Source organism: Diuraphis noxia, unplaced genomic scaffold, assembly GCF_037042655.1.
Source record: "Diuraphis noxia isolate RWA-SAM2 unplaced genomic scaffold, SU_Dnox_SAM2 contig0002, whole genome shotgun sequence".
NCBI lineage: Eukaryota > Metazoa > Arthropoda > Insecta > Hemiptera > Aphididae > Diuraphis > Diuraphis noxia.
In genome coordinates, this window is record NW_028301712.1 from 4505995 (window position 1) to 4528508 (window position 22514).

General features: G+C 30.3%; 2 protein-coding genes and 1 pseudogene across 2 annotated transcripts; all 3 read left to right on the plus strand.

Annotated features, from left to right (window-relative positions):
- Positions 1-1665: 1665 nt before the first annotated feature.
- LOC149057950 (zinc finger MYM-type protein 1-like) lies at positions 1666-6583 on the plus strand. Its single transcript, XM_089221554.1, has 6 exons — positions 1666-3149; positions 3279-3828; positions 5222-5570; positions 5643-5903; positions 5981-6103; positions 6498-6583. The coding sequence occupies exons 1-6, from the start codon at positions 1666-1668 to the stop codon at positions 6581-6583; spliced, it is 2853 nt and encodes a 950-aa protein (XP_089077680.1).
- A 2514-nt stretch (positions 6584-9097) lies between these two features.
- Positions 9098-9991, plus strand: LOC149057951 (uncharacterized). Its single transcript, XM_089221560.1, has 2 exons — positions 9098-9145; positions 9239-9991. Exons 1-2 carry the CDS (start codon positions 9098-9100, stop codon positions 9989-9991), a joined length of 801 nt encoding a protein of 266 aa, XP_089077686.1.
- A 2202-nt stretch (positions 9992-12193) lies between these two features.
- LOC149057952 (uncharacterized) lies at positions 12194-17011 on the plus strand (annotated as a pseudogene).
- Positions 17012-22514: the final 5503 nt, after the last annotated feature.

Genomic DNA, 22514 nt, shown 5'->3' on the forward strand with positions numbered 1-22514 from the left:
CGAATTATACGTCTATTTTAAGGATTGCGTGTTGGAAATCCAGATTGCATTCGGCTGTTGCCGACGCACTGGTACCCCGACCACCACCTCGCCTAATGCTCGCCGTAATCGGTGGTGGTTACTGTCGACGTTCGGGATAACAATTCACTTTGCCTACGGCCGTTATTCGTGAAGGTACCTAAGCTTATTTTTCAGTTCTGCACTTGCATCACGAAGGTAATATAAATTATTAAATTGTACGCGCGCACACATCACTTAATTTATTTGCATTTCTAAAATTCGTACACCACTTTGTCACACGCGATTTACCCATAGGCGTGCGCACGAGGGGGGCAGGGTGGGCAGCTGCCCCTCCTGCGGGCTAAATTTTATCTCCCAAATATAGTTTAAAAAAAAAACATTATAATTTAATTTTATATTACAATGAATACATTTTAAGCATTTATGGTGCACGATAATTTTGTGTTGTCAAAAGTCCAACTTTGTTAAAACCACAAGCGATACCGCGTTGATAATGTGTGTTAATAGATACGCGGTAATCACGGTCATGTTTATACCGTGGTGGTCAAGGTTTATAGATAATATTATCTATAAACCTTGCCGAAATCACGCCAATATATTCTATTATCAATTTTAATGTTCATTTGTTTTTAATTACGATAACGTGACTTTTTGATAGTATTAATCCAAGACCGTTGTATTAATATTTGATGTTTGATGAATTGGTGTTTGTCAAATTGTGAAACATGGACATTAGAAAATTTTTAGTTAGTAAGTATATAAATTATTTATTATTATTGAATGGCTTTTATGTCAGCTAATAGTAATTAGTAACATTGTAAAATATACATAGGTAATGCTATAATATGGTATATTATAAATACCTACTTAATACAAATTATATTATATAATAATATAGTTTTGTAAATTATTAAGTTTTAATTTGTTACAAGAACACTCATTAGTTTTTTATGTAAGTTCTGGATAGGTACAATAGGTGCATACAATTTTACATTAGCCATTACTCATTAGATCCTTACTAAATTACATTTATTTATGCTTCTATCAGACAAAGCTGTTCCAAATCCAGATGATCTACCAGTTCCATTACATGAGGACAATATATCAAAACATTCAGAATAGCCAATGCCTGAGGGAATTTCATCACTGATGAAAAATTCCAATGATTCATTAGGTATTTGTTTTATATTTTAAAATTGTGTGGTTATTTAAATAAATGTGTTGTGTTAACTGATTGGGTTTAATTTTTTATGTTATTTATTTTATTACATTATAAGCAATGTGTCTTACTAATATATAATATAGAAATGTTCACTATATACTTTTTGATTAAACATTCCTAAAAACTTAGGTAAGTATAGAATTTTATAAATATTTCAAATATGTAAGTAAAGTTAATGGACAATGGTGCTTGTAATAAGCTAGCATTTTTTTTTTGTTATGTAGTTAATAGTTATATGTTTTTTTTTGTTTAGTTGCTTAATAGATATTTTTTGTTAGCTTTGTCGTGTTGTCAGATAATCAATATTAAATGTTTAGTTTTGTAAATTTTTTGTTTATTGTTATTATTTATTTATTACATATTAGTACAATTTTTTAAAGATAAAATCTCATTTATACCTATTGCCCATAGGTCATAATAAAATGGTCCCTGATATACATCCTGAAGATCCTAAAAATTCTATTCCTAAAAATCAGATTGAATTTAGACAAAGACTTTTAAAAGGCCCATTTCAACCTGTATTGGACATTTTTCCGAGAACCAGTTTTAGTGGCGTAAAACGTAGTTTTCAGAAGTCATGGTACCAACAGTTTACTTGGTTAGAGTATAGCCCAAAGGATGATTTAGCGTTTTGCTTCCCTTGTCGGATGTTTAGCGGATCAACGGGACTTAATATTGGACAATCAGAATTGGTATATTCAAAAATCGGATTTAAAAATTGGAAAGCCTCTACCTCCAAATTTAGTGCACATGAAAAATCCAAAAATCATTTAAATAGTTCAACATCACTGACAAATTTTTTAAATTCAAAGCCTATTGATGAAGTTATAGATGACCAGAGAAAAAATATTAACAGTGTGAAGGAATTAACTCGACAAAAAAATAGAGAGATTATGAGACGATTAATTGATATCACTGTTTGTTTAGGTATTGGTGGTAAGCCATTCCGAGGACATACAGAAAGTAAAAATGATGTTCATAAAGGTTTATTCTTAGATATAGTATGTCTCTTGCGTAAATATGATCCAATTTTTAATGAACATTTTTTATCAGGACCAAAAAATGCAATATATACAAGCAATCATATACAGAACGATCTAATTTCATCTATTAACCAGGTTATCAAAAGGCAATTAAAAGATGCAATACTTAATGAAAAAGTATCTTTAATAGCAGACGAGACGAGTGACATAGGCCACCACGAGCAATTGTCTATTGTGATACGTTATTTTAACAAACATACAAACTGTACTGTAGAACAATTTATTTGTTTAAAACGAATAACATCAGTAGATGCACAAAGTATTTTTAGTTCATTACATGATATTATTCAAGAATATAGTATTAAATGGGAAAATATAGTTTCCGTTTGTTTCGATGGAGCGTCAACTATGTCAGGGTGTACTAACGGAGTACAAGCAAAATTCAAAGAGAAAAACTCAAACACATTTTTTGTTCATTGCTATGGGCATTGCTTGAACCTCGTTCTAGTCGATTCTGTTGGGAGAAATAATCGAACAACGTTTGATTTTTTTGGAAATATCCAGCTCATTTATAATTTTATTGAAGGCAGCTGCGTTAGACATGCAGTATTGGAGAAAATTGCCAATTCAGTTAACATAAAATTAAAAACGTTGAAGTCAGTTTCTACAACACGATGGGCTTGTCGCTACGAAGCCGTTAGTGCGGTCAAAGTAAATTACTCAGCTCTACTTATTGCCATTAATGAAATTTCAGAATCCACTAGACAAGCTGATATTCGTGCTAAAGGTTTGGGGATTATTTACCAAATGAAAACTTTCGAGTTTGTTTTTGCGTTGGAAATGCTGGAGCCTATATTATGTTCAATATTAAAAGTGAGTTCATATTTGCAAAAATCTGATATTAATTTATTAACAGCAGTTCAGTTAGTTGAATCATTGAAAAAGACACTGAAAACTATGAGAAATACTGAATCTAATTTCAATAATATTTACAAAAAAGTATTTAAATTATGTGAAGAAAATCAAATTGTAATACCACCAGTTAAAAAAAGAAAAGTTTCGAGTAAAGTTGATTGTTTTTCTAATACCCAACATTTCATGGATACTAAAGAGGAAGAAATGAAGATTACAGTTTATAATGCAACATTAGACCAAATGATTAATGGTATTAATTTGAGATTTAGCCAGGAAACTTTGAATATGATAAAGAGTATTTCCAATGTACTAGAATTAAATGTTGACGACAACGATATCACCATTTTAACTGATGCTTTTGGTTTGGAAGCAGAAATGTTAAAAAGTGAAATAAGTCTACTTAAACATACAGATAATGTACCCAAAAATAATATAAAAAATTGTGACACGTGGATAAAATGGTTAACAGAGTTTGGCAGTGGAAGGGAAACTATATTCAATAATATATTAAAAATGCTAAAAATATTTGTTACTATTCCTGTGACTAGTTGTTCTTGTGAAAGGGCATTCTCAAAATTAAGCTTAATTAAAACAAAATTACGTAGTACCATGCATCAAGATCGACTAGATGGACTACTCACCATGTCAATTGAACAGGAATTAGCCTATAATATTAACATTGACGAAGTAATAGAACAATTTAAAATATTAATTCCTTCTGAAAGAAGAATGGTACTCTAAAGAAATAAAGAGGTAAGACTTACTTATTTATATTTCATATTAAATTTGTATACTAATACATTAAAAATAAACTTTGAAGTGTCAATTATTTTATTAAATTTGTAAATAATTAATGATATATAAAATAAAATACTGCCATTTCTAATATTGATTGAACTACCTAACTAATAACCAAAATAATATTCAATTATATATTATATAGTATATAACATACTATATAATTTATTATAGTATAATATTCACTACTGTATAATATAATAATATATAATAATGTGTAATATATTATACATTCTGCCCCCCCTGCCAGCAAGGTCTGCGCACGCCTATGGATTTACCGCAGGGCTGTATTGCAATATCGTGGTAAATCGTAAGTTTTTCAGTTTAAAAATTTGCTATACAGGAGACCGACCACATGTTTCGAGTTTTATTTCATTTTAATATTATAATACAGAGCCGTTATAATATTTTAGTTTTAATTTAAATTGATATTACGATATTAAATGCATAATAATTTATGCATATTTTCAATTAATTTTTGCGTTCAAGTACAAACCTCGTGGTCTCGTCAATGGCGCGCACACACCAATTAATTTATTTGCATTTATATAAATCGTACTCGACTTGCACACACGATTTACCGCTGGATTGTAATGCAATATCGTGGTAAATCGTAAGTTTTTTCCGTTCTAAAATATATGATTGCCATACGTTTTTGCTATACAGGAGACCGACCACATGTTTCGAGTTTTATTTTATTTTAATATTATAATACAGAGCCGTTATAATATTTTAGTTTTAATTTAAATTGATAATACGATATTTTATGCATATTTTCAATTAATTTTTGCGTTCAAGTACAAACCTCGTGGTCTCGTCTAATATGCGCACACACCACCTCCTTCATATGAATTTATGAAAGTCGTACACGACTTTGTCACACGCGATTCACGGCAGGGCTATAATGCAATATCGTGATAAATTCAAATTTTTTTTTCCGATCAAAAATACACAATTTCCATAATTTTTTTTTGTACCAGATACCGACCACGTTTTTCGTGTTTTAATATTTTTTTTAATTATGTAGATTGTAGGGTCGTAATAATATTTTCGTATTGATGTAAATTACAGAAAAACGATATTTAATGTACAATTTACGTCTATTTTCAATTTGTTTATATATGACACCTGAATAAAATTATATTTTAATATTAATTTAAATCACCGAAACGATATTAAATACACACGTTTACAACTATATTTTTCATACGTTCAAGTACAAACGTCGTCGTCTCATTTATATGCATGCAAACAACTTAATTAATTTTTTTTTTTTTTAAAGGTATACCCAGTCATGAAGAAGTCGATTGTCTTATCAAACATCGACGATTTTTGCACTGAGACTTATGTGGATAGTGTTTTGGGCATAAAGTCCCACAAAATGGTGCTTAAGGAAGGTGATGTTGAAGATAGACCAATGTACAACCGTATTAGGTCCATGCACAAGGCCATGTATGAGGCTGCTGTTGCCAAAAAATCAAAAGTACATTTTTCATTGTGCGATTATTTACCACATCATGAACTTTATAAACAAGTCATGGTGGTAAGTAAGTGGTACATAAAGAAAGGGACTGTCCTGTATGATGTCGGTGGTCATCATTTTCCTGTATCCAAAGAGCTCATCGTAGCTGGTACGTTACATTGTTTATAATATTTTAACATTTTCAAAGTAGGTACTTAATTATTTTTACTTTTCATTACAGGAGTTAATGATTTCTCAATAATATACTCAGCCAAGTCAAACAAAAAAGAAGAACCGCACCTACTTCTGGGCCCAATAGCGTTTGTAAACCACAGCTGCTTTCCGAACTGCAAATTCGTAGCCCGAGAACAAGGTAAAATTTATTTACAAGCTATCCATGACATTAAAACTGGTGAAGAAATAACAGTTCAATATAGTACAGAATATTTTGGGGACGAAAATGCAAAATGTTTATGCAATGTGTGCTGCACAGTCCATGACGGTAAATATAGTGGAAATTAATATAATATACATATTATTGTGATTTATTTAATATATATAACATTTTTTTTTTTTTAGCGGTTGAAGAAATGATAACACAATGCAATGCCTCCAGTGATGATGGTGTGAAAGTTGATGATGAGCTACTTATGGTCACAGGACCCAGCAGTAGTCATGAAGTCACAGATGCTGTCAAAGACTGTAAGTTTTTCAGTACAAATGTACAAAACATTTTTTAATTTTTGTTTTAAAAGTGTTTTACTTAAATATTAATACTAAAACAAAAATAATCCAGTACTATAATAATACAAACACTTCTGAGCTTTTTTTGATAAAATAATTTTGTAAATATATATATTTAATTATATTAATAAGGTAGTGTGGGTATCCTAATATAATTGTGTTATATTTGACAATTTTAATATTTATTTTGCTTAACTTATAGTAGTACACCGAGCAGAACAAAATATAGTGGAAATTAATATAATATACATATTATTGTGATTTATTTAATATATATAACATTAAAAAGTAAAATACTTCTGCATTAATAATTATTTCCGTTGTAAAACGACTTTCATTCGTGATAATTTAGATAAAATGCAAATGAGATCTCAAAATAAAAAAAGTCATATGGTTGTAAAAGATAAAGAAATGTTATTAGATTTATTAAAAGATTAAAAAAATGTGAAGTTTGTGGATCTCGTTTACAGGTATGGATAGGTGAACAGGAGTTACGTAAAATTTATGAGGAGATAAGTTCAGATATCAGTTTAATAGAGGTAAATGATCAAATATTTGATACAATGATACTATAAGTGTTTTCAGATGAATTGTAAAATAAACTGTGGCTGATGTAAAATATATTATGAATAAACTATCCTGTAAAAAGATAAGAATATGAATATGTTTTTTTTTTAATACCTATTATATTATTTTTTCATCAAGTGTTTTTATTTTCGATAAGACTATGTCTATAATTTTTAATTGAATTTTATTAGATCTTAGATCTTCAATATTTTAAAAGCATCTTATTATTATTTAGGAATAAATTATTTATAACAAGCTAAACAATGCAATATAAAGAGTAATTTCATTATTATTTTCAGTCTAAAGAATAATATATATATATTTTATCAGATTAATGTAATATTTTCACTTTTTAATGTATACTTTGTAAATATCCATGTTAACGTATATATTTCTGTAAAATAATAGCTAAATGTACAAAATTACAGGCAACACGAAAACAAATATAATTTCTATGGTATATCATTCCCGACCCCGATGTCAGATATAGTAAAATTTGAAAAAAATAATCCGAACGTGTTCGTTAATGTTTACGGCTCAGAAAAAAAGTTTCAACCGCCTCGTAAGTACCCCACGTATGAGATGTACCCGTTACGTTTAACCGATGAGGAAAAGGATAATCATTTCGACCTGTTGCTGGTGACAGACGACAGCGGGTCGCATTACGTATATATTTCCAATTTTTCACGGCTCGTGCGCAAGCAGAAAACCGGACATGACGGACGTGTCGTGTTCTGTAAACGATGTTTTACTAGTTACGATGATAGACGGAATAAATTCAAGCTGAGCAGACAGGCAGCATTAGTTCATCATAAACTTATTTGGGGGCACATAAGCTGATTTTACCAGAGATGCCGAAAGAGGGTGAGAGCCTACAATTTGAAGCGTGGCAAAAAACTGTTAGACGCCCTTTTGTTATTTACGCGGATTTCGAAGCAATGTTGGTGAAGACGGATGAAGAGAAGAGTAAAAACACGACAATTATCCATAAACATGAGTCGATGAGTTATGGACTCATTGTAAAGGCGAGCGAGGACGTGCCGATAGATTTATTAAAGGAGTACGACATACCAACGGAACCGATATTATACAAAGGAAGCGAGAACAAGACGGATGTGGCTAGACATTTCGTTGAAACCGTGACTGAGTTAGCGTTGAAGATAGAGAAATTGATGATTGAGAACATGACGATTATTATGAGCGAGGACGAAGAAAAAACACATCAAGAGTGTACCAAGTGTAATTTATGTAAATGTAGTTTAGCCGGTGGCGTTAAGGTTAGGGATCATGACCATCTGACGGGAAAATTTAGGCAGACTTTGTGTTCGAAGTGTAACTTGGTGTTACAACAGCCTAAATTTGTCCACGTATTTTTCAACAACTTATCCAACTATGACGCGCACCTGATAGTGACGGAACTAGGCCACGACACCCAAGCTATTTAGAGTAATACCAAACAGTGAAGAAAAATGTATTTCCTTCACTAAAATACGAGTCAAACACCTTCAGCATGCGATTTTTTGACACATTCAGATTCATGGCTTCAGGACTGTAGACTCTGGCCAAAAATCTCATAACACCGGGTCTAAAGAACTTCAGAGAAACCGCCTTAGTGTCCGCCATGGAAGATATGCCGCTCGTGACACGTAAGGGCGTGTATCCGTACGAGTACACCGATAATTGGGGAAGGTTGGAGGAAACGAGGTTACATAGCAAGATAAGTTTTTACAGTACGTTGACGGAGACCGGGATAAATGAGGAAGATTTCGAGCACGCTAAGTTGGTCTGGGACCACTTTAAATGAACGACGCTCGGAAATTATTCGGATTTATACCTTAAAATCGACGTGTTACTGCTAGAGAACGTATTTGAAAACTTTGACGCGGTCCCGCGTAATAGTCGTTTGAATTCAAACGGCCTTTGCGCGGAAACCCGCGCCGTCTATTTCCTCTGTCAACCGCCAATCGACGACGGCCGACACCGACACGCGATAAGCGCGCCTGGAAATGTCGACCGCCGGTACCGCGAACCGGCTTGTATAGTCGAGCCAACGAGAGAGTACTATTGGGCGGCGACCAAAACTCATCCGTTCTCGCGCATTCCCACCACTAAAACTCCCTAACTGCTGGCCGCCGTCAACGCTGGCCGCAGACACCGATGTCGCCACCATCGCCGACGCTGCTGCCACCAACGTCGCCGCCGCCGACCAGGAAACGGTGACAGTGTTTGTATACAGCGTGAACTATAATAGCATCTCCGATATTTTAAACACAACATTTTTGTTTTTTCGCGCACCCCGGTGTTTTATATGGTTTTATTTAACTTTTTTTTACGTTTTTTACTTAACAATTGTTTAATAGTTTTACGTATAACAATAAGTACAATATGGATGTCGCAGCTGTGTCTCCTTCCAAAAAAAATCCATGTGGAAAAGTAAGTGTTTGTATTTTTACTATTTATTTTTTTATTTATTTTTTATACTATTTTTTAAATTCTTAAATTCTTAAATTTTAATTTTTTTTTTAGTTCATCGGCACTGGTCAAAGGAAAGTTATTGTCAATTTATATAAGAAAATAGTTAAACACCAGCTTGAAAATCCTGACAGCCCTCGAATGACCTTAAGAGAAATGATCGTCGATATCTCAAAATCTTCGGGTATTGGACAGCGGTCAGTTCAAAACATATTATCGGAGTATAAGAATCAAGGTACAATTACATCGCCGAACAAGAAAAAAATTCGACCTACAATAATCGAAAAAATCGATGAATTCGATAAAAATGCAATAAGACAGAAAATACACAATTTTTGGAGGAACCGCGAAGTACCAACAGTCGATAAAATGTTAATCGCCATTAATGAAGACGAAACACTTCCAAACATTAAGCGGTCGTCATTTCAAAAAGTGTTGAAAGATTTACAATTTCAATACGTAAAAAAAAAACGTAATAGTGCACTACTCGAAAGAGAAGATTTAATAACTTGGCGCCGAAGTTATTTGGTCAAAATAAAGCATTATAGAGAGCAAAACAGACCAATTTATTATTTGGACGAAACGTGGGTCAACGCAGGCGAGACACACAGTAGAACGTGGACCGATACCACAATAAATTCATCTCGAGATGCATTCCTCAAGGGCCTAACCACAGGACAAAAAGAACCCTCGGGAAAAGGTAAGCGTCTCATCGTCTTACACATCGGGTCGACAGATGGTTTTGTCCCGGGGGTCTTTTGTGTTTCGAATCAAAGACCAATTCTACGGACTACCATGACGAGATGAATGGCGATACATTCTATGAATGGTTTGTACGAATTCTTCCACTATTAAAAGAAAACGCCGTCATAGTGATGGATAATGCTTCGTATCACTCCGTAAAGAAATGCAAAATACCAACTATGTCTTGGAAAAAAAAAGATATTATCGATTGGCTTGAAATGAAAGGTGAAATCGTTAACCATCCAATAGTCAAAAATGATTTAATAATAAGAGTTAAAAAAATAAAAAACCAATACGACAAGTACGTAATAGACGAGTACGCAAAAGACAATGGCAAAATCGTATTGCGATTACCCCCATACCACTGCGAGCTAAACCCTATCGAGCTCGCGTGGTCTTCTGTAAAAAGCTATGTCCGGACACATAATAATACGTTTAAAATAAAGGATGTACTGGAGTTATTAAAAAAAGGCGTGGAACATGTGACAGCGGAAATGTGGACGAATTTTGTGGGACATGTCGTCAAGGAGGAAGAAAAGTTTTTGAACATTGAACATATAACAGATGAAGTATTTGACGAACTTCCCGAAGCAGAAGGACGTCATATCATGACGATAACAGGTGATACGAGTTGTTCGGAATCAGACTTTTTTATCATTCAAATATTTTTTTATTATAATTTTTTTTTTTTGTAATTTAATGATTTTTTTATGTGTATAAAAATTATGTAATGCACAATTGGACATTTTTGTTAAAATAAATAATTGCATAATTAAAATATTGATATTACACACACATTATTTGTATTGTTGCTGTATTAGGTACATAATAGGTTCGGCACTACGGCAGACGCCAGCTGTTATTTTTTTTGGGTGGTGTGTTACTTGAGCCGGTGTATACAACCAGTGGTTGGCGGCGGCCGTGGAATTAGTCGACAGCCGCCGTTTAGTGAGTGGGGGTATTTACGGCGGCAACTAGATGGTAGAGTGGGAGAAATTTGGGTACGAAACCGCGGAGCTCGATCATTTGGATGCGCGAAGAAATAGTACTCTCTCGTTGGCTTTAGTATAGTAAGTTCACTTCTACGACCGCGCTTCGAGTGACAAAACACCACGCACCCACCGTCCTCGCCGGGTCACACACACCTCACCAAACAATACATTGTGATTTTTTTTTTTGTTATCGCGCATTCTATCTTTTGTTTGTCGCAGTAGTTTTTTTTTGTAAAAAATAAAACTAATCATCGCACCTCTGCGACCAATAAAACGTGTGCTTATTTTTTTTTTATTAAACCACCATCACGCTCACCTTTGTGGGATCCGTCCAGGACCGCCACAACTTCAGAGACGTATGTGTGAGGGCATACAACTTAGACGCAGCCCATTACTTCACCACCCCCGGCTTAAGTTTTGATGCCATGTTGAAGTTTACGGGGCAAAAGTTGGAGCTGCTGAGCGAATACGATATGTTGTAAATGTATGAGAATGGTCAGTATATTATTTTTGTTTTTAAAATGTGTATATAATAATCTTATATTTTTATATTAGGTATACGCGGCGGGCTGGTGCATGCGAGCAAACGGTATGCAAAGGCGAATAATGACAAGACCCCGGATTACGACGAGACGAAAGAGAAATCATGGATTATATATCAGGAATGTAAGATTTTTTTAACATTTTTTTTTTAACTTAAACTTTTTTTAACTTTATAGGTAATAACCTTTATGGGTGGGCAATGTCGCAGTACATGCCATACGGTGGATTCAAGTAGGTTGAACCCACATCAAACGGGTTGAATGATTTAGAAGATACATCACCCATAGGACGTGTATATGAGGTGGATGTGTCTTACCCGAAAGAGCTGCATAGCCTACATAAAGACCTGCCTTTCCTGACTCAGAACGTCCCGCGAGGGTCAAAGGTTAGGAAATTGATGGGGACATTTGAAAAGAAAGAAAATTATATAGTACATTACAGGAACCTACAACAGGCGATTAAAAATGGTTTAATAGTTGAAAAGGTAAATATTTATATTTTATAAGATTTTAATAAAAAACTTTATTTTTACAGGTACATAGAGTGATTCAATTTAATCAGTCGGACTGGCTGGCTAAATGCATAGATCTGAACACCGAGATAAGGAGAAGGCGATGAACGATTTTGAAAAAGACTTTTTTAAGCTTATGAATAACGCTGTATTTGGTATGTCATTTCATTTATTCTATTTATACATTTTTACTAACATTTTATTTTTACAGGGAAAACTATGCAGTCTAAACGTAAAGAAATGAAAATGGAGTTGGTGTCATGTGAGCAGGGTTTAAAAACCCGACCCGGTTGGGTTTAAATGGGGTTTAATGGGTTTAATGGGTTTAAATGAGTTTAAATGGGTTTAAATGGGTTTTAATGGGTTTTAATGGGTTTTAAAAATTATCAAATGAATTCCGTTTCCTGACACTATTTTACATTTTTACTAGGTATATGTTCCCTACAAACCTAACCTACAAAACATAAATTTACCGTTTTAATTTAGTTTTGACAAAAAATACAAATATTATATAATATATTATTATATTCCCATCTTCATTATACGGTTGGTCGCTCTGACTGTCGGAATAAAATGTAATAATTAATGGATGTTTGGTTGTTATCATTTTTCGGAGAACGGCCCTTGACGTAATTGAATTAATTTCGTTATAACTGATAAGTGTCAAGTGATAACAAATAACAATATTATTAAATTATTTTCACTTTTTAGTTTTTACCTTCGATTTATGATTTATTTATCGTTTGGCAATTGTACTTCAATTTAACACACTTGATTCGTTATGTCGAAAGGACGCAAAATTGCATCAGGGTGGTCTGAAGTTTTAAAAATCGACAATGACTCAAAATGCAAGTGTTAACACTGTAATGAAATAATAAGTGCTAAAATAAAAAGAATTCGTAGCCATTTAAATAAATGTCTGCAATATCCACAGAACAAAATCCGAAGTATGTACCTACCTACTACTTACCTATTATTACTTATTTAATAATTGATATTTTAAATGGCAAAATCATATTATTATTAATACAGCTAGAAAGCTCAGACTGTTGTTCTATAAATTTAAAACTATTAGCAACATACTATCACCAATCACAATGAGAATGGTATTCATAGCTATGGCTCAGTCAATTTATGCATACGGTATTAGGAGTTGGGGTGGTGCCTACAATATACATCTAAATTCACTTGAAACCACTATAAATTCTCTTATTAAAATATCTTTTTAAAAAACCTATAGAATGAGCACTGTATTGTTATATAAAGAATGTAATCGTTTAAATTTAAATCAATTATATGCACAGCATATTATATTATCGAATATGTTTTTCTTGTTATGTTTATGTTCAAAAATTTAAATTTAAACATAACCACTGTACAAGAGCTAAGCAAACCAATATGTATTTAATTCCTAAGTGTAGAACGGAATTTGGAAAAAGAAACCCCTTGAATGCTGGAATTAAGATGGCTATTGAATTAAATATTGACGTTGGTTTGTTTAGAATCTTTAGATTTTATAAGAAAATGGTAAATGAAAAAATTTAATTACTAACATAGATAATTTTTTTATATCTGTATTCCAGTCAAATTGTTATATTTATTATATAATTCTAAAATATTTAAAAATGTATATTTATGATAGCTTATTTTCACTTAATCAACTATGATCAACTTATAATGTGTTAATTGAATTATTTAGTAAATGTACGAGATATTTTTAAGAACCTTGACTCCACAACAAGCCTAGCTTACGGAGACAATCATTTATATATAATGCCAATTACATTAAATAATTAAGTATAAATATTGTAATAATTTACATGTATGTATACATTTCTATTTTAAATGAAAACAAATAAATAATAAAAAATAAATTTATTTATTATTTGTTTGTATAAATTTATATTAAATATTTGTTTTAAAATTCCTTCTACTGCATGTGTTGTTATAAATTGTGACTCCGCGTACACTGATAAAGTAACAAGACGACATCGTTTCCCTAAGGATACGATTAGGTTTAACATTTGGGTATAGAGGTCTGGCAACAATAAGTTATTGAACAAGACTGTTGATGATGTTTATAAATCTTATGTCATGTGTGACAAACATTTTGAACCTTGCTATAGAAGTTTGGGATTACATAGGCTGAATGCAAATGCTGTGCCAACATTAAATTTACCAGGTAAAAACACATTTGTTTTCATTTTTTATTTTACATATATTATTATATCATTTAATAACTTAAAATATACTTTTTATTCATAGAAATTAAATATGTTGTTTGTAGGTCAACAACATCTGTAAAAAATCAACTACTTGTAAATTAACTAATCTTTGATTCCAATTTTAATTGGTTGATTTGTATTAATTAATTTAGAAAATTTGATATCCAAATATCAAATCTTCTTGCGCTGATGTCAATAATTGGTTTGTTTTTAATTAGTTCGGCCATATACGACCGTTAACGGACAAAAACAATATTATTTGTTTTTATCGGCCGTTTGAAGCCGAAAATGGATATTTCCTGCGCATCGTTCGGAAATAATACCAATATAGTTTAACAATTTTTATTGTAGTATTATTATTCATCATTTACATCAAACACTAGTAAGAAGACGGTACGTCACTAGTTTTTGTGTTTCATTGAGTATTTTTTAATTTAAAAACGTATCTTCGAATTTTGAAATAATGGTTGATTGCGAACGACTAATTAGTTTAGTTTTTGAAAGAGAACCTATATGGGATTCTACTAGCAAAAAACACCATAATAGAGATATAACCAGGAAAATGTGGCAGGTAATTGTGGCAGGAGATTGAAAAAGAAATGCAGGTAAAAAGTAAGTAAATATAAAAATAAAAGTACATAAATTTAATTTGAAAATTAATAAAATATTGTTATTGAGATTATTGTTTATTATTATTATTATTATTATTATCGTGATGGTGGTAAATCTGAATTAAATTTGATAAATAGATAATAAATAAAATACAAATTTAAGTAATTAATTATATATTATACGTCAAATTTAACAATTTTTACTTTTATTTTATAGATCCAACAGTTGTGAAATAATCTTTAAAAGTATCACGTATTATGTATACTTCCGTTCTTGATCTGTTATTGCGTCTAGATACTAAATGTGTTTCTGAGTTTATAGTTGGGTCACGACGAACCTGCTCCAATAGTGTTATTTCGTAAAAATTTGAACTATAAACACGTATAAAAATAAATTGTGACTAAAGATTTTTGATTTTTTTTAACTACAATAAAAATAACTCATAAGGAACTGTAATAACACAAAAATAAAAGAAAAGAAAAAAAAAAAGGAAAAGGAAAATGGAGGGAGAGATATTGAAAATAAAATTAATAATGATAATAATATAATACAGCTAATAAATATAACTAAGGCTCCTGCCAATAGTTATATTAATTAGAGTAAGATATTAGAAATAAAATTAATAATAATGATATCAATATAATATTATTCAATATAGTAATGTAGTTATTTATTATTTATTTATGGGAGATGAATTGGTCTGAATAAATTGTAAGGCAAACACAAGGGACACAAGCCTTGAATGAATGCCTTAAATATATCTACAAGTTATTAATTATTTTTAGTTATCTTAACATATGTCTTATTGTTTTAAATTTATTATTTAAATGTCCTATACTAAAATATATTATTCTTTATTACCATAATCTAAGCCATATTTTAAATTATTATTCAGGGTAACCTATATTGTACTATATTATAAATCTTTGACATTCATTTGTCACTGCGTGTTCAAAAAACCTGTCAGCTCTGCCGACATAAGTCTCACGACTTACCACGCGGTACGGCTGGCAGGTCACGGTTTCCATGCCCCGTGGAACCGTGGGTGGTTTGTGGGGTGTCAAGAACCCCACATTCTCACAATCATTTATCATTTATCAGTAAACGTTAAAAATGTATTATTTGTTTTCTTATTATTAGGTACTTAATAGTTAATTTATATTGTTGTTTGTTTGTTATTAAGATTTTATGAAATTTCAAATTATTATATTAAATGTTTTTGCTTACATATATTTGTATTGTTATTGAAAATAAACAAAAAATAAATATGCAATATGTAAAGTTTGTTAATTTTTTACTGGGTTTTTAACTGGGTTTTAATGGGCTGGACCCAGTACTTCAAACCCTGCATGTGAGAGGAGGCTGCAGAAATTAATTAATAAGAGTACATTTAAACACTGTACTAATTACAATGAGGACCTGAACGCTGTCGCTCTGGAGAACAAAATTATTAAATTTGATAAACCTATCTATATTGGTAAGTATATTTTTAAATTTTTATCATACATTTTATTAACACATTTTTTTTACAGGATTTGCAGTGTTGGACATTTCAAAAACTTTAATGTACGATTAACACTATAATGTGATGCAGATGCACTATGGAGACAAAATTAAGCTAATGTACACTGACACAGGTAAATATAATTAAAATAATCTCATGTATATAATATATTAATATCATTATTTTTCTAGATTCTTTGGTATATCATATTGAAACTGAGGACTTTTATGTGGACTTGGCTGCTAACCCTAGCTTGTTGGACCGGATGGACACTGCTAACCTCCCCAGTGACCATCCGTGTTATGTGGCAAATAGGAAGAAGAGTCCGGGATTCTTTTCCGACGAAGTTGATGGCAATGTGGTGACAGAGTTTTGTGCATTGAGAGCAAAATCGTATGCTTTCAACGTTTATGCCGGACCGGTGAATGAAAGTAATGTAGGAGGGGAGAGGATTAAGGCTAAGGGGATCCGATAACATGTGGTTAAAAACCATATGACGCTAGAGGACCACAAGAAGTGTTTGTTTGATGAAGAAGGTGTAAAGATGTATAAAGAGAATGTCTCAATTAGATCGTTCAACCACCAAATCATGATCATAAAAACTAAGAAATTGACGTATAACAGTTACGATGACAAGAGGATAGTATTACAAGATAAAAAAATACACTAGCCCATGGTCACTATAGTATAGACTAAGTTATTACAAACATATATATTTTTAAAATATTGTACTAATATTTTTAATTGTATAGGGAAGATGATCTTGATTGGCCCGAGCTTGATGATGAGGTGGATACAGAAGGAGGAAATGGTCAGATTTTGACAAAGAGTTAATGAGAGAGCTTCTTTGTCATATGTCTAAATAATTTTATATATAAATTGTAAATACTTTGTATATATTTGTTGTTATTGTATATTTTGTTAACTTGTAAATATCACTCGACTAATTTGTTTATGTAAATACTTTGTAAATGTAATTGTTGTATAAGATAGATTATTATATTATAGCTTGTATTATTTTTATACTCTTTGTATACTTTGTAAATATTCATGTAAATGCAATGTTTATATGTAATTGTTAGATTTTTAAATTATATTGTTATATTTTTATTTTATGGCCTTTATTATGTATACTTAATACGAATTCCATAATTTACCATGTAATTGTTATATTTTTAAGATATATTGTATTAATTCATCATGTTTTTTCTATTTCAGATAGATATAAGCCCATACATATTTATTTAACCTTGTAAATGATAATATAAATGTATGTTAGCAAGTAAATAAATAAAAAAACAATGTTAAAATATAATTATGTTTATTATATAAAAATTGCATACATTTTTTCTATACTGATGCACTACACTACTACAGGCACTAACAATACACCATGTGCACTATATCATAAATTTATTATAATATTATATTAAGTATTTATTAAGTTAAAAAATAAAAATGATTTAAAAATTTTTAATTTTATAAGATACTAGACGTTTTTATATTTTATACTTTGATAAAGGGGCTGGGATTTGAACCCCCTAAAACTTCCCCGTTGTTATGACCCTGTATGCAACCATTGCTCAAGCACTACTAAAGTTCTAAACGATTCAATTTTGAGCAACCTTGCCCTGATATTTACTCTCAAACCAATACTAGTGTTGTGGACAATTTTCTTAATTCCCCATCTTACTTGCCATCTAATCCTATCAAACATTTCACACCAAATGATATAAAATTTTTCATAAATAAATATTCCCTTAAAAAATCTCCAGGTTTTGACCTGATTACTGCCGAAGTAGTTAGGTGTTTACCTAAAAAAGCCTTTATCCATCTATAATTATATAATATATAGTATATAATATATAATATATAATATATAATATATAATATATAATATATAATATATAATATAATTATAATTATATACAGTATATAATTATCAGTTAAACTTGTTCAGTCTTATATGTTTATCTTACTTTTTATATTGACTTTTTTTAATACAACTTAACAATTAAAATGTAATAAGTACCTACTTAAGTACTTATGAAAATTTAGATTTTTTTTAAAATTAAGTAACTTTTAAATTATAAAAAACTTAATACTTATATAGGAACACATCCTTATAAAGTCAGTCTTCTGTTGCTCACTATTTTCTATATTTGGTTATTTCTTTAACTAACCTTACTTATTCTTATATTATGTTTGAACTCTGAAATAAGTTTTAACTTAATTTTGTATTGCTAATAAGATTGTTAATTAATTAGGCCTAATTTTAAGAAAAGTTTAAAAATATTGTATATTTCCTTTGTTGTATTAATTCTAAATTCCTACTTATTACATTTCAATTGTTAAGTTGTACTTATTAAAAAAAGTCAATATAATAAGTAACTTATAAGACTGAACAAGTTTAACTGATAATTATAATATGCTAACCTTATTTTTTCTTATGTTATGTTTAAACACTGAAATAAAAATTTTAACTTAATTTTGTATTCCTATTAACATTGTTAATTAATTGTTAATTAGGCCTAATTTTAAGAAAAGTTGAAAAATATTGTATAAGTACTTATTTATTTTGTTGTATCAATTATAAATTCTAAATTAATTTGAAAATTAATTTTTTTAATTTGTTTATAATATGTAAGTACTTAATTAGTTGATCTGTGCAATATGCGTAAGTAATTCAATTTAAATAATGCTCTGTCAATTCTTAATGAATCAAGATATTTTAATGCAACAAAAATCAAATTAAAGCTTATTTTAATATTTATTATTCACTAGCCCCATATATCATTATATCTAATTAATATAGAAGAAACAATCCGATCTTGCACTTGCCCCATGGAAAGGGGCAAGTGTGACGTTTAAAAAATATATTCTAAAGTGAGTGATAAAATAACTTTTCTGACTATGCATTCCAATTGTGTACATTTCAAGGTATAACATTATGAAACAATAAAAATTATAAGTTAAAAACAAAAAAGTTATGTTAAATTTAATATGAACTTTGCATTTTTGCGTCACACTTACCCCACTTAACCTTATTATTATTTTTGTCTGGAAACATTTTTTCGGGTTGTAGATTTGGTCCGAAACTTTTATCTATCACCAATTTGGATCCCTATGTACCTCAAAATGGTACTTTAAAGAGGTAATTTTTCTCTAAAGTTCAAACCTCGGTTCAAAGTTTTTACCGAGGTTTTTCCAATAATGTATGAGGAAAAACACGTTTTACTGTTGCTCCGCTCAAAATCGTTTTATTGAAGAAATGATGTACTATATTGCTTTAAGATTTAATACACGCACCCCACTTAACACAGAAAAGACGAGTACACTCGACCTCCTACTGCACAAAAAGAGCGACTCTCCCGTTGTTTTTGATCATTGATAATTGTAAAGTTTTTTTATACTGAAAAAAGCTCGGAAAAAAGTATAATAATTACCTACCACGATATTGTAAAAATAGTATGATTATTAAAAAAATCGGTTAAGTCACTCCAACTGTGCTCAGTGATTGTGGAAGTTTGTTCGGTAAACGGAAAAAAAGTCCCTGGAAAAAAGGTATACAAATATATGAAGATTGTTTGTTAAGACCTCCGTATTTATCAAATGCAGTTCTTCAAAATGTAAATGAAGATTTAGATGGACTTATGGATGAAAATCTATCATCATCTGTTAGCATGACAGCTTCAATATTAGTTTATGACATTTCAGAAAGATACATTTAAGGATTTAAGTAATATATCAGAATTTGGTGATTTTGGTAGTGTTTTAAATTTAAAAGATTTTTCAATATCTGACAAATTCTTACCCTTTATATTTAAATCAGAAAAAAAATTTAGGCAGCGATAATATTAATTCTTCAACAGAGTATTAATGTATCATTAGATGAAGATTCAATGACAGTAGTAAAAAAATCTAGCCTTTGCTGGCTGTTTGATAATAAAAATAAAAAAGTAAGCAATGATCGGCTACAAAGGTTTATAAATAATAAGCCTGGTAATAACTACAATACAAACAAAATAAATAAGCAAAAAGTACCCTCACACAAAGATAAATCTAAATCCATTTACAAAAAACCGAGCAAAAAACAAAAGACCTAAGTATTTTTTCAAGATTCAGAAGACTCTAATGTGGAGTTAAAATTAACTATGTGTTAATGGACCAGATAATAATGATGTTGTTTTGTTGGATTCAAAAGAGTTACAAGTTTCTAACACCGAAGAAGAATATAAAAAACCGGCATGGAATGACATTAAACCAGGAGTTTATTTATTAGTAAGATTTATGGGATACAATAAAAAAACCTCGTAGAGAAGAAACAAAATTTCAGTATGTTTGTTATGTGATTCAAGTAGAAACTGATGAAGATGAAGGTATCATACAAGTTCAAGGCATGGCAAATGAAAAAACAAACAAACATTTCTCTATGAAAGAAAATGACACTTCGTGTATTAGTATGGATATGGTTTTAACAGTTCTTCCCGAACCCATACTTGTGCAAGACAATAGAAAATTATTGTATGTCTTTTCCAAAAACATTGATATATATGAAAAATAATATTAATTAAAAACAAAAAATAATTTTTACATACTTAATTTTAATATATTTTGTTTTAATTTATTTATTATGTATAATATTAATGTGTAGGTACCGAGGTAGGTAGGTAGGTAGGTACTTTATTGTAATTTTATATTAAAAAATATTTTAATTATTTTAAAATATAGGTATTATTGAGGGTATAAATTTTATAAAATAATAAATGTACATAGGTACCTATATAATGTGTGTGTGTATTCAAATACTTTTTTATGTAGGTATTGAATATGTTTTTAAATATTATGAGCCTCAAAGTATTTTCAAAATTAGGTATTTTAAATAATTTTTTTGAATTAAATACTAATTTATTATGAATAATCTTGGTTTTGTTTTTGAAAATTTTATTATTGTATTGCCTACTCTAAGAATAGATTTATTTGGTGTTAAGTGATGGCCGAAGACATGTGAGACCTAAAAATATTTAGATTTTATTGGTAATCATAGCTAATCAATGGTAATCATTGGTAATCATTGGTAATCAAAGGTAATCATTGGTATTCATAGGTAATCAGTAATCTGGTGTACACAAAAGTTAACATTTACCCATAGATAATAAAGAAATGGATGGGCCATGCTATAATTGTTCTCATCTGTGGCGGAAGAGAACTTAAGTTACCAATATGGTTACAAAATGTAGCACAGGTTACTGAATATTGGTATCATAGGCTTTATCAGTTTATCACCATAAATATTAAATAATAATAAATCATTATATTACCATATTCGTATCTTGTCTTGAATAGAGAAATCAAATAATTTAAATTTTAACTCTTAAGTTATAATATTGTGAATTACAACTAAAAATTATGTCCTAATTTGCATCAATTAAACATATGAGGCGCTAAGTGGCAAAGTCAGCAATCTCCACTTTTTTTGAAATAAATGTTTTGATAATATTCATATACAATTTTTTACTCTGCGTCGATTGGTAACACTGATTTTCATCACATATAATCTCCCATCGAGATAAAATGTTTTAATACCAGCTGATCGCAGCAAAGAGAGCAATCTCCAATCATAATACCACGGCAGAAACAGCAATCTCCGTTTTAATAATAATACCGTGACAAATACAGCAATCTCCATTTATTTTAATTTAGAAGTGAAAGAGTTTTACTATTAGTGATATTATTATTTTTATACGCCATATGAGACACTACAATAATTATTATTTAAAAAACGTGAGGTTACTTTTAAAATAAGTAATAATTTTCATAAATTATTGATTTAAATTTAATTGAAATGAATCCTGCGGTTGTGCAAAGTCCTTTGCATGCACGAAAGAAAGTTGGAAACCCAGATGAGTGGAAACGCAATATTGCTAAAGTTGCTCGGTAAGTACTACAGTACTTTATGTATTTTTGGTTTTTGTATCATCCAGTACGTAACTATAAGCTAGTACCTACTTAATATTTCTCCAAATAGTAAGGTAAATCTGCTGAGCATTGGTATTACTAATACGGTAAAATATTATATTATCATAAATCGATAAATAGTAGTGCTGGAAATCTTTATTATATATTTTCATCTATTTTACTATCAACAAGTTTTTTTTTATTTAATTAGGCTTAAATAATTTATTATGCCATCCAACTA

Bases quoted from the DNA above. Each gene is read 5' to 3' on its own strand.
- LOC149057950 (XM_089221554.1), top strand. From the start codon at position 1,666: ATGGTCCCTGATATACATCCTGAAGATCCTAAAAATTCTATTCCTAAA. The intron at 5,904-5,980 runs GTAAATATAGTG...TTTTTTTTTTAG, and splicing joins GTGCTGCACAGTCCATGACG to CGGTTGAAGAAATGATAACA. The intron at 6,104-6,497 runs GTAAGTTTTTCA...GTGATAATTTAG, and splicing joins CACAGATGCTGTCAAAGACT to ATAAAATGCAAATGAGATCT.
- LOC149057951 (XM_089221560.1), top strand. From the start codon at position 9,098: ATGGATGTCGCAGCTGTGTCTCCTTCCAAAAAAAATCCATGTGGAAAA. The intron at 9,146-9,238 runs GTAAGTGTTTGT...TTTTTTTTTTAG, and splicing joins AAAAAAATCCATGTGGAAAA to TTCATCGGCACTGGTCAAAG.